The sequence below is a fragment of the Bubalus bubalis genome, chromosome 3 (genome assembly GCF_019923935.1).
Source record: "Bubalus bubalis isolate 160015118507 breed Murrah chromosome 3, NDDB_SH_1, whole genome shotgun sequence".
NCBI classification, from domain to species: Eukaryota; Metazoa; Chordata; class Mammalia; order Artiodactyla; family Bovidae; genus Bubalus; species Bubalus bubalis.
The window spans coordinates 30,310,091-30,323,673 of NC_059159.1; the positions used below are offsets into that span (position 1 = coordinate 30,310,091).

General features: G+C 41.1%; 1 protein-coding gene across 1 annotated transcript in view; it reads left to right on the forward strand.

The window, feature by feature from the left end:
- The window catches only part of TEKT3 (tektin 3), a 33,203-nt gene extending 30,141 nt beyond the window's left edge, over window positions 1–3,062 (forward strand). Inside the window, exon 8 of the mRNA XM_006079435.3 lies at window positions 2,731–3,062. Within this exon, the coding sequence (XP_006079497.3) occupies window positions 2,731–2,947 (217 nt within the window). The 3' untranslated portion in view covers window positions 2,948–3,062. The remainder of the gene's footprint in view (window positions 1–2,730) is intronic.
- Window positions 3,063–13,583: the final 10,521 nt, after the last annotated feature.

Here is a 13,583-nt window from a genome sequence, read left to right on the forward strand (position 1 = left end):
TGGTTCCAGCGGAATGGCTCTCTGCCATCTGCCAAAAAAATAAGGAAACTGAGAGGGGAACGTGGCCTTGAAAGAGGAGGAAAAATGTATTTGTAATGGCGCAAGTTGAGGGAGGTGTAATACCTCTGCGCTGCCTTCACACAGCAATAGGGAAACACGGATGCTAGCTGCCTGCATTCTAAGTATCTTTTTAAGAAATTGTATTCCTTTTAAGAAATTGATATTTTAATGTGTCTTTCTTCAGAAGATCTCTCACAGATAAATTTCCCACTAGACTAACATATTTGGCTTGGAGGAGTAAAGACTCATATAATCCTGCTCCGTCCCTACCTTCGGGTTCAGAGTTCCTTTTGAAGCAGTGAAAACAGTTCAGTGAAGGATGAGAGACGAGAAGCAGGCCGGTGTGGTTATAAACAACGGGCCCTCGTAAATCCTACCACCAGCCCTATCCAACAGTCTCTTTGAAGACCTGTTTCTTTGCTAGTGGTATTGTAAACCCTGGGATCTTCAAAAAAGAAACTTAACTTTTAAAATCCAACTTGACCTTAACAACAACAACAAAATATGCTTTTAGCTCTGTTCTCAGATGCTGCATTTACTGATTTTAGACCAAAGGAAACTTTGGCACAAAAGTTTAATTCCTCCCCTCCCCCTTGCAACATAAGAAAACAGGTCAGGTTCTCAGATGAAGTCATGGTGTGGGTGTGCACAGGCTTGTTGTTGCCTCCATGAGCCTTTTGGGGGTGCTTTGCAGTGCCCCCCAACCTTGGGATGGCTGCAGGAGGCTCCCAAATAGCTTAATGTTTTCAGCCTACATTATACTCTGAGTCTCTTTCCCCATGTGCATGAGTGCTCAGTCACTTCAGTTGTGTCCAGCTTTTTGGGACCCCATGGACTACAGCCCGACAGGCGCCTCTGTCCATAGGTTTCTAGACAAGGGTTGCCATGCCCTCCTCCAGGGAATCTTCCCGACCCAGGGATAGAACCCACATCTCCTGCATTGCAAGCTGATTCTTTACCCACTGAGCCACCAGGGAATCCCAAGGCAAGAACAAATTCTTTTATAAAAGGTATGACTGTGTAGTACCCCATCATCCAGCTATGGTGTCTGTTATCATCAGACATTGATGTTATTTCTTCTTGTTCTCACTTAATATTATTCAACACAAGTTAACACAATGAAGAAATCATTCTTTTATCCTTCTATGTCAAACTCTTCACTTTGTTCAAATTCATGAGTAGGAGAGAGTGCAGAGGCCAACTTCCCTGCTCTCTGCTTCTGGATGCTGAGCGGGTTGGGCAGGAAATGGGACCCAGTTCTTTATTATGGTTGTCAAGGCCCCTGATTTCCTTCCATCTTCCTGGATGACCATGCTGTGTATAAACATGGATGTGTGCCTGCAGGGAGGGCAGTTCATCAGTCCCTGGGGTGTTTAGTTTCTTCAACTGTAAAACAAGGAAACTTGGCTTAATGACCTCTCACATTTATTTTTCAGTTGTAAAGTTCTGTGGAGCTATAAGATGGCCTTGGTATAATGATTTAAACATGGTCTAAATATTCTTCTATGATCATGAGATCATTTTCTAGCTCCAGGGATGTCCCCATCCCTATTTGTTTACTGTCACTCTTCTCTTTAGATTATGGTACATTTTAGTTAATTTCATGCCCTCCAGTCTCCTGATAAATGAACCTCCAAATAAGGAAAACTAGCTTTTAATCACTGGTCAAAATTTGATGAATTTGGAGTTGGTGTTTTCACTGGCTTCCCAGGTGGCTCGGTGGTAAAGAATCCGTCTGCCAATTCAGGAGACACAGGAGACGTGGGTTTGATCCCTGGGTTGGGAAGATCCCCTGGAGGAGGAAATGGCAAACCACTCCAGTATTCTTGCCTGAAAAATTCCATGGACAGAGGAGCCTGGTGGGCTACAGTTCATGGAGTCACAGAGTTAGACACAACTGAGTGACTGAGCATGCATGCATGTATATATATACACACATAAACTAATGCAGTCAATAAATTAATTACCATTATTATTGTCATTTTGTAACCTGTTTCATATTCTTTCTCTCAATTGACCATGTGGTCATATCCTTTGGATACTATTGGCCAGATCAGACTGTAAAGGAGTCCTTGCTTAATTGTTCTTTGGGAAGAGAAAAGGCTTCTAAATATAAATACACTAGAAGAAATCACAAAGACATCTTACTAAAAATTGAAATCTTACTTTTAACAAAAATATCATAAGCTGATTAAAAGTCAAAAACAAATTAGGGGAAACATTTGCCAAATTGTTTTTGCAGAATTGCAAATGCCCAATAGACATTGAAGAAAGGTTCACTGATAATTAAAGAAATGAAAATGAAAACAATGTGGATTAAAATAATTTGAGAGGGAGATGCTAGATTTTTTTTTAAATATAAAATCATGCCTTTTTTCCTTTCAGTCTTAAGGAAAATGTTTCTTGTTTTTCATCAGCAGCACAATCAGAACTGCAACTTGTTTCGTGGCTCATGTAGCTGATTTCATGCATTGTCATTTTCATGTTCTCTTGGGTTTTGACATTTCCTCCTGGTCTCATGCAACTGCGCACCGATACTGTTTCCCGTGCGACGTGAAGTAGTTCTGAGGTTGGGGTGACCGGTGGGAATGCAGTAAGCACACGCGTCCCCGGTGGAGCAATGACCAGCCTGACCTCTGCTAACCTAACGGGCGCCTCTTCCCCACGCAGGCTGGTGAACGAGGTGTACGAGGTGGACGACACCATCCAGACCCTGCAGCAGCGCCTGAGGGACGCGGAGGACACGCTGCAGTCGCTGGCCCACACGAAGGCCACGCTGGAGCACGACCTGGCAGTCAAGGCCAACTCCCTGTACATAGACCAGGACAAGTGCATGAGCATGCGCAGAAGCTTCCCCAGCACCCTGCGCCTGGTGGGCTTCTGTTAGGGGCTCTCCCCGGACCAGACGTGGCGCTCCCGGGACCAGGCGGGAACACGGCCCTGCGCCCGCACTTATGCAAAGGATGATCTGTTCACTTATTAAAGGATCGTATTTATAGATACGTACTGGGGTCCTGTCTTGGAGAAGCCTTTCTTTGCATTCAAACCTTCATTCTCTATGATTTACTAGGCTCCTGGGCTAGATAAATACAGTGTAACAGACTAGGTAAGAACATTTATTTGTATTATTCCTGTTGTTCTGTGTAACCTGAATGGGCTGGAAAGGAGAAGTGTATTTCCTCTGAGGCGTGGGGACAGAGATCCTGTCCTGGCAGGTGGGTTTTGAGAGAAGGAGAAAGGTTTCTGGGAAGGTGGTTGTCCGGGTTTTTGGAACAAAAAGGAAGCTGGAAAAACAGAGTGCATTTGGACAATAGCAAGGGGACAGTTGGCTGTGATTCCTAATGGAGGGTGTGTATGAAGAAATAGGATGGGTGAGACACCTGGAAATGTTGGGGGAACGTTTCAATTCCATGTCGGTTGGGGGAACAGTGGACATCTCTGGGTGGGGACATGTCCTTGTGAAAGCCATGACTGGGGAAGCAGAGTCTTGAATTAGAGAGATGGCCGTGGAAACCAAGAGGGGAGAAACGCCAGACATGGTGCAATGAATCAGCAGGACTTGCTCACCTTACCTGTGAGTGCAGAGGGTCCAAAAAGGTGACAAAAAGGTGCTGATGCTGGATGGACCAGTAAATGGGACATCACTTACATTGTAGGAGGTCCTGCCTTATCTCAAGGGTTGTGTATTTTTTAAAAAAAACTTTTTTTTTTATTACAAATGAAAAACATTTGCTGAACACCTGTTTTGGAAAATAGGGAAAACACACACACAGAACCCCTGAAAATTGCTTTATTTTCACAACACCCAGTAATAATCATTGAAGCTTGTTAGCATTTTATGGAACATGTTTCAAGTCCTTTTTCTATTACAATATATGTACATATAAAATTTATTTGCATATATAGGTAATATGCAATGTTTATTTACAAATATGTATAATATGTAATGCTTATATTTAAATACATGATTAATAACATTTTGGATGATCCTGCTGATTGGTAATCTCATTTCCTTATTCAAATGGGTTTCTATCATTAGCTGTTAATACACAGCATCATTTTTTAAAACCTTACCTCAGTGTCTGTAAAAACAATAAATACCACTCGTGGAAATGTCAGAAAACACAGACAAGGGATAACAGAATATTTCCCTTTCTATGGCTGATTTATTTCACTATGTTATCACTTATATGTGGAATCTGAAAAATAAGACAAACAATGAAATTAATAAAACAGAAACAGACTCACAGAGAATAAACTAGTGGTTATAAGTGGGCAAAAGCAGGGGGAGGAGCAAAAGAAGGGTAAGGGATTAAGAGGTACAAACTATTATGTATAAAATACATAAGCACAGGAAAATACAGCCTTTATGTTGTAACTGTAAAGGGATTATAATCTGTAAAAATACTGAATCACTGTCATACACCTGACTCTAATATAATTCTGTAAGTCAACTATACTTTGATAAAAGAGAGAAAGTACAAATGAGCAAAAGAGGAAAATAAAAACCTCCAATTACTTCTAAACTAACTAGATGTTTCGATATACATATATTTTATTTCTGTGATTTTGTGCACATTTTCCATTCAGAAATGGAATTCCCCATAAAGGAGCCCTTATAAAGCTGAAACTTATTATGTGACTGACTCCATCCCCAGAGCCTTGCTCACCTCAACTCATTTATGCTTTTTCCACTTGAAAATGTATACTCTTTCCATGTCATTTAATCCCTTTCCACAGCATCATTTTGATGGCTTTTTAATATTCCATTGTCTTGAGTTTTTAGAATGCTTTATGTCCTATCCCCCATTATTGGATATTTTTATTGTGGCTGACTCTTCTTTTTTAATTTATTTTTTAATAACTATTTTTTTTTTTCTCTTTTCATTCCACTGTGCAGCTTGTGGGATCTTAGTTCCCTGACTAGGGATGGGATTGAACCTGTGCCCTTGGCAGTGAAAACATGGAGTCCTAAACCACTGGACCTCCAGGGAATTCCTCTTTATAAAAAGGAACTTTTCTTTATAAAAAGGTAGCCATGACTGAATCTTGTTAGTGAAATGTCTGCAAAGATGCAAACATCTTTAATATTTCCCTTAAGATAAGTTCCTAGATATGTAATCATTACATCAGAACTCAGGCACACATTGGGAAAGGCTTTTACGGTATTTTGTCAAATGGCATTCCTGAGAGAATGTGTTACTTAGCATCCCTACCGCCAGCCCATGAGAGGGCCTGACTTTCTGTGTCTTTCCCATCACAGACAGTAGTCCTTATTGCTTTCACGTCTCATCTTTGGAAAATGATGACATAGGACATTGTTTACTGGGTCCTTGACTTTCTTTGGTCAATTGCTTGTCCTTTGCAAGCAAATTGCAAAATTTGCCTGTTTCCCCCAAGGATTTATCTTTTCTTCATTTGTTTTTAAGAGTTCCCTCTATATCCTGTGACACACACTTTCATCCTATGTACTGAACATATTTTCTTTTGGCTGCACTTGCTGCGCGGTTTGTAGGGTCTTAGAACCTGGGCCCCAAGCAGTGAAAACGCTGAGTCCTAACCACTGGACCACCAGAGAATTCCCAAGAATATATAGTCTTTTTTAAAAAACTTTAAACTTTTTACTTTGTATTGGAGTATAGGTGATTAACAATGTCATGGTAGTTTCAGGTGGGCAGCGAAGAGTCTCAGCCACACACATACAGAACATATATTCTTTATATGCCTCTTGTGTTTACATTTTGCTTATAGTTTTTAATGTTCAGAGGGTGAACTGTGTAGATGTCTCCATGATGATTTATTTCTTTGGAATTACACCAGGAAAGCTCTTTCTCACCACAGGATTATTTACTTATAATTTCTTCTAATTCAGTTCGTGACTTCTTAAGTTTCACTTAACCATCTGGAATTCAATTTGATACGATGTAGAGAGCATGCTAGCTTTGAATTCTTTGATCTAGAAACTCTGAAATGGGAAGATGAAATTACTGGGGTGTGGGTGGGGGAAGTCTCTTCTCTCCTGTTTCTCGCTACTTGTGTCTTGCATGCCCACCTCTCTCTCTCTCATTAGCATCTTTTTCTGCCTGAGTTCTTTCTGCTCTGTCCTAACCACTGTCTACTAACCCCAAGTCTATTTCTCTCTCTCTCTCTCTGTCTCCTAAAGCTTTTCCCCCAGCAATTCTTGGTTTAGTCAACCCAAAATGTCTCAAAATGCTAGTAGAATTGACATAAACATGATAAGCTTGTCCTCGTGTTATTTTCGTAGTCCCAGTATATCATTTTAGACATCAAATTGTAGGTTTCATCATCCTCCTTTTGCTTCTAATGGAAACAAAGATATATACGTGCCACCAAACACTTAGCAATTAGAGCAATCAAGTGTTGGTGGTCATCATTTTTAGACAATGGTGAGAAAAAACATAAATTCCACATGTCTCTTATTTGTTGTGTGTTTTGGTAAAAAGTCTTGCCTACTTTTTCCATGAATTATAATTTGTTGTATTTTTTTGAGGAATGTGTGAATGTGGAGTCCTTTTACTTAAACATATGCTCCCAGGATTACAAGAATATGATGGGAAGAAGATGCAGTTCAGACATAGGAAAAGGCTAGTTTTCTTGTTATTTTGGTAAAGTGTGGGCAAGGCAAAATTCCACAAATAAACATTTGGTTTCTGGTCTAAATGTCACAACTACTTCACCAGGGCAAATATTCAAACACAAGGACCCACGAACAGCCAAGACTCACAGAGCGTGATCTTGTGTAAGAATCCCAGGTCTGCAAATATCAACACGTGATCTGGCCTCGTGTACTCAGGCTCAAACTGTCTTTAATATTATGTGGCTTTAAGAAAGGCTGTGGAATGTTGAAGGCTTCCACCCAGCCAAGCATCATTCCGATTTAGAAATGTGTGTAACTGCCCCTAAATAGCCAAGTCACCTATAATTTTAGTAATTTCCTTTTACGTCCCTGGAGAGTGTTGTCATAAACACCTCGCTGGGCATTTTTGAGTCTTGAGTTCATGCTGTAAATAGCTGATGTGGGGTCTAGTGCTCAGTTATAATTTTTGTTTTGCCCTGAAAACGGGGCTGGAGTCCTTCCTTTTGTATGCAGGGCTGACCCAGTGCAGGAGGAGGTGGAATGGTTCTCATTGATGTGTCCCCTTTGACCTTGTCGGTGTCCACTCCTCTAGCCCTGGCCCTTCAGCTGTTCCCAGTGGTGCTGGACCCAGCATTGTTGAGATTACCCACCCAGCGTTCTAGGCAGGGTGCCATGATGGTATTTCCAGAACCCTATACCTTCATGCATTCATGGGGAAAAGAGACAATACTTCATCTCTTCTCCAAGGGTGGGAAGTCTATCTGATCTTGAGGACCAACTCTGGACCATAATTGTGCTTACTCAGAATGTTGAGAAGGATTCTGGGGCCACGTGTGTGTTCACACAGGTAAGAATCTAGACGTCGGAAGGGGAGTCTAACCTGAAGGGGCCCAGGATGAAGAAGCAGCAGCACAGACTCTGCAGCCTCTGCTCTAACAGTTCTGACTTCTCCCTCAGCCCAGATCTTTCTCTTCTGACATCAGAAGGGTTCTGTTTTGTGATTGATGGCTGGTTCCCTGGGGCTTGCTGTTCACTCATTTTGCTGGAAGCTAATAGGAGACCCTTTCTGCTGCCAACTCTTTCCTTTTAGCAAAGAGCTTCTAAAGAGCTCATCAAGACCAAAAAGCAGCTCCAGTGACACCATGGTAGAGTGAGGAGGGAACTCTGACTGTTTAGAATAAATTAGACGTTATCAAAGCTTGTGGTGGTTTAAAGAAAATTATTTTAAGACCGACGTATTATTTTTCCCAACAGATATTCATGAGGATATAATATTTTGAATATTATATATATCCTCACTAATATCAATATCAGTGAATTAATTTTGCCGAAATATTGCAAAGTCCTAGATCTAAACTTCTTTGAGTATATCTTTAAATAGAATTTAAGGACCATATCTGAGTGTACACTCTGTTTTACAGATAGAAGAAAAAAATCTCAAACAGCTTGACAGAAGGTACTCAGTTCTAGGAATCAAGATCTTCTAGCATCCTGTTGGAAATAGCCATTGATACTGATGGACTGTAGAACTGCCCTCCATGTGCCTGTGTCTTTGACAGCATGTTTTTCCTAAAGAGTGTTCAGTTGCAAATGGAAAACGATTGTGTTTTGTGACACCGGCATTTTAGTGCTAGTTAACTAAAATAGGTTCTTTCCCGTATGTGTGCATTTTGGACTGTCTTCTTGAGCTGGAGTTATAGCAACAGAAATAGCTAACTTCCTCTAGACAGAAAAGAGAATTTAGAAGTAGGTTCCTCCCTTTCTCACCTTGGTTTGGTTTCTGTTCATCTTATCCTGAGGATTTTAAGACCCTTAGCTAAGGACACATTTTTCTTTGTTTGCAAGGAGCTGAGGATACACAGGAATGCATTAATAAAATGGGTGCTAAGCAGTGTGGAATAGCAGTGTTAGGGAATGTAGAAAGGGCTCTAATTATGAAATTTAGAGATGAGGAGTCAACAAAAACCTCAAACCTACCGATGCAGAGCTACCTAGGGAGAATTTCAAGAGTCATTTGAGTTCTGGTTGGTCAGATGAGTAATTACCTTCTTAGAGAAGTTTTGAGATGTGTTTATTGTTCAAGAAAAGAAACAAGGTACAAAAATTTCATGGTCTAAAGGTATTGAAATCATAGAGTCTGTTCTCTTATCACTGTGGAATTATGTTAGAAATCAATAGCAAAAGTTCGATAGCTAAGTTGAAGATCTCTCTGTAAGTGGCACATTGCACTTAAAAAAAGAAAATATGTGGGTTATTTGCAATTCATTCTTTATTCATTCACTGAATCAATAGATTTCTACTGAGTTCCTTCCATGTGTTTGTGCTTATTGAGCTCTGGAAATAAGACAGTGAACAAGACTGACATGGTCTTTGCCCTCATGGAGGTGACAGCCCAGTGAATTTGACGGGCAACCCAATCAAATTTAAGAATTAAGAACCCTTAGTTCTTAACAAAGAACTAAGCTAATTATGACAATTTATGAGAGGGATTAAACCTTGGGAGGCTGTCTTGAAATTGTGACATTTAAGCAACTATCTGAAAGGGACAGAATCAATGTGCAATGTGCTGGGGGTGGGAGAGCCCACAGTGGTACAGAGAAGTGCATTTTCAAAGACTCTGAACATTTGAGGAGCTTCATACAGGGCTTCTCTGGTGACTCAGACAATAAACAATCTTCCTGCAATGCAGGAGACGCGGGTTTGATCCCTGGATCAGGAAGAAGCCCTGGAGAAGGGCATGGCAACCCACTCCAGTATTCTTGCCTAGAGAATCCCAGGGACAGAGGAGCCTGGTGGGCTATATAGTCCATGGGATCACAGAGTCAGACGTGACTGAGTGACGGCACTAACATAAGAGAGTTACAAATGGGCAGGGCTGGCTTCGTGGGCACGAGACCTGCACAGCCACTCGAGGCCCTGGACTCAGGGGAGCTCGTGCTTGGGCCAGTGCTCTGCTGCCACCATCTTGAAATTCTTAATAATTTTTGAACACGGAGCCCTGCATTTTCATAGGTGGTCCTGGCTGTGGGAGTTTGATCTTGACCCTACTTGTGATGTGTAACCATTGGAGGGTGTGACTCAAGGAGGGTCATCATCTCAGTTCCTGGAGGATGCTCTGGTTGTGATGTGAAGACTGGAGGGGAGTGGTGTCATGGTTGTTGCCCTTTAGAAACTTACAGTACAGCTGGTACAGCAAAACCTGGCCAAGGGCTGTTCTTTGAAGAGGATCCTGAGAAGTGAACAGAGGGTTAGCAGGTTAACAGGACATTTCTGAGTTGGGAAAGGTATCATCTCTTATATGTGTCCTCCCAGTCTTCTTTTCTCTGGGCTAAACACCATGTTTTTGCCTCTTCAACTCAAGCTCAATTTCTTTCTTTTCTTTCTTTTTACTCAGAGAAAGATGTATTAAGAGCCATTTTTGAACTCTAAAGTACCATACAAATAAAAGGTACTGTTATTATGTTTCAGATTATAAGAGGAATAAATCTGATTTCTTCCCAGAATTTCCTTCCAACTTTTCAGTTCTTCATATCCTTCTCAAAGCACAATGCTTCAGAATTTAAGATGTTATGCTTCTGAAGATATTGGCCTTCTTTCTATCAATTCGATTTTTATTTTTAGGCCTCTTTTAGGATTTTTTCCCCCAGTAGTTGTTACAGCTAGAATGCAGGCATAGGACCTTGGTTCTGAGATTAGATATAGGAGCCAGAGAATTCATTGCATTTGTGAAGAGTCTTTTCATGATAGGCTGTGTCCATTCACTCTGCCTCCTGTGATCAGGCTTCCATTTCTGTTACTTCACCAAAACATTTCTGTTTAAGGCCAGTAATCACTTCCTTGCATTCATCAAGCTCAATTTCTTAAATCGATTAAGAAGCTTAAAGATCTGAACACCACTGTTTCTCATTTGAAGCCTCACAATACTTTGGGGATGCTGTGCCGTAGCTTGAGTTTAATGCTGCAGACTCTCACATGAGGTGGGGCCACTTTCCCCTCTTCCTCCCTATGACTCAGTGAGCTCAGATGACTCCCAGATGGTTCCAGTGAGGTTTCTCAGTTTCTTGTCTGAATCTCCACTAATCTAATTCCTCTGAAGCTCTGGAGTGCCTCTCACAGACACTGACCATCTCTTCCATTCAATGCAGCCGTGTTTCTGCTGTCCATGAAGCTTCTATTCCAGGCATTTCCCATAAAGATTATCTTATGACATGTCTGCCAGCCACAGCATCTTCTTCTTGTGCTGTATTAACTCTCAGCACTGTCCAGTTTCTGCAATGATGGAAATGTCCTATGTCTTCTCTGTCCAAAAGAGTAGCCACCAGCCACATGTGACTCTTAAACACAGAAAATTAACACCACTTCAAATGAAAATGTAGGGCACTGGAACTCAGGAAAGCTATTTAGTGGTTCAGTGCCACAGAATTGGAAGAGGGCAAATCTAGATGAAGCTCAGACCTTCTGACTCTCAGGGATCTTTTCTCTATGTTGTGACCATGTGGTCTCTATTTATTTGCAAAGCTTTATAGAGCATCTATTAAGGGTAATTGCAGGTGTGGGGATGCCAAGAAATAAAATAGTTTCATTGGGTCAAAAAAGGGTGAGCAATGAGAAAAGAGAACCACTTGGTGACCTCTAAGAACACAGAAGAAAAAGGGAGGGTCCCAGTGTTTACCTCCAGGAGTCTAGAGGTGTTGCCATTACCGCTGTACAAGATGGGCCGTGTTCTGCATGTGTGCTAAAGATGGGGCTCCCAATCTCTCAGGTTCCTCACTGCCTGACACACTCAATATCCCACTGGCTAAGCCACTCCCTGGTGGACTTCAGGGTTTGTAGGGAGTGAGGCTAAGGGCCCAAGATCACACAGCTACTGAAACCCAGACCCTTTCAGGCCAAATGTTAACTAGGGTGGCAGTGGGTATGGATGCTGCAAAGTAAGTTTGTGCTCTTACTCTGGTGGTCCTGAGTGCCAGGCTGAGAGATTTCGATTTGAGCTATTGGTAGCAAGAGGCCAGAGAAGCTTCTGATGAACTTCTCAGTGGAAGGTACCGAGGAAGAAGGAAGGATATGCTTGTGGTGGTCAGAACGGAAAGATGGGACAGCTTCTAGGAAAACCACGTGTTCAGGTTTTTTCTCATTAAGGGCTCCTTTCTCCCACACCCAGAAGATGTCCAGAGGTGCTGGGGATAAGGCAGGATTGCAACACCCAGAAAAACACAAGATAGTGCAAGTTTCTTCAAGATACGAAAACGTTGTTCACGTTTGCAAGTATAGAGAAGAAGCCAAGGAAAAGAGGAAGAAATCAAACAGACTGGAGGAGTCAGATTGCATATATTATCTTCTAAAGAGATGAGTTACTTGATAACAATTTTAAAGTTACTGTAAGGTAAGACTTCTCTAAATGTCCTTAAAAATCTTTCAGCTATTTTTACTTATTATTACAGAAGCAGCATTTTAAAATTATAGTAATTAAAGCTGAGATAGGCAGACAGATCACTGAAACAGAAGTCCAAAATCATGCCCTTATATATGTGGATCTAATAAAATCGATGCTCCATAATAGTAGGCGGGAGGATGGATCATTCAATAAATGGCAATTTGCCCAAAAAAATTAATTTAGATTGTAATTTAGTAAGATAAACTAGTATAAATTCTAGATGACTATAGATTTTTAAGTATCATGAAAGTATACACTCTCTGTATCTATTCAAACATCCAGAAGAACAATAAAAGTGAAAGTCAAAAGCTGGGAAGGATCAGTGAACATTTCCTCATGCACTTTTTGGCTGAATTGAGTTTTTGAATTTTTCAAATTCTGTGACATCATTTTGGTTGCAGTTTTAAGACATTGTCTACCCAACAATGTCATCTCTCTCTTCCTCTGATAATGGAAAAAAAATCAACAGGTATTGGGAAAGAGTCAAATTCTTTGCTAGTAAGTCACTTATTCCAGGAGAAGGAAATGGCAACCTACTCCAGTATTCTTGCCTGGAGAATTCCATGGACAAAGGAGCCTGGCAGGCTGTAGTCCCTGGGATCACAAAGAGTTGGACCTGACTGAGCGACTATCACTCACTTACTCATTTATACCAATTGTCCATCTCCTGAAAAATCCTCATGAATTTCCAAATATATAGTGCGAAGCTCTGGGCATCACTGAGATGGGCTTAAGAGATATTATCAGTGCCATGAAGTAATGTTTTTTAAAAATCCAAACGCTCATTCCTAAATTCAAATACTTATGTGAGTGCTTTTTACTCAATACAGTCTATTGTAGAGAATAAAATCTTATACCTCCTGCTGATACCTTCACACCATGTGTCAAAAGGCCTATGTTGAATGGACACCGCTTGATTTAAATTTCCAGTTTGAGCGTCTTCCCTGCTTTACTGCGTCATGATTAACACACACACTGGTAATCCTGACATTTATTTTCACCAGCTCCTCCTCTCACCATACCTACTTAGCTAGTGTTCCCAACACACATTTTCCAGTCCTCACCATGACTCACACAATAATTTCTCACTAAAATAAATACCTCTTCTGTACTATAAGTTTCAAACAGAAAAATTTGTCAGCTTCTTCTTCCTTGAAGATGGGTCACTCGTGTTCCAAGTGAGTTCAAAAGTTGGTACACCAGGGTTTTATCCAACCACAAACCAAAAACAAACACAAGCCTTACCACCAGGCTTCATGACGTTGCTCTTTCACATTAGATGTTATTGATACAGGGCATAATCCATCTGGTGTCCACTCATGTATGGACGTGAGAGTTGGACTGTGAAGAAGGCTGAGCACCGAAGAATTGAAGCTTTTAAACTGTGGTGTTGGAGAAGACTCTTGAGAGTCCCTTGGACAGCAGGTAGATCCAACCAGTCCATTCTAAAGGAGATCAGTCCCGGGTGTTCTTTGGAAGGAATGATGCTAA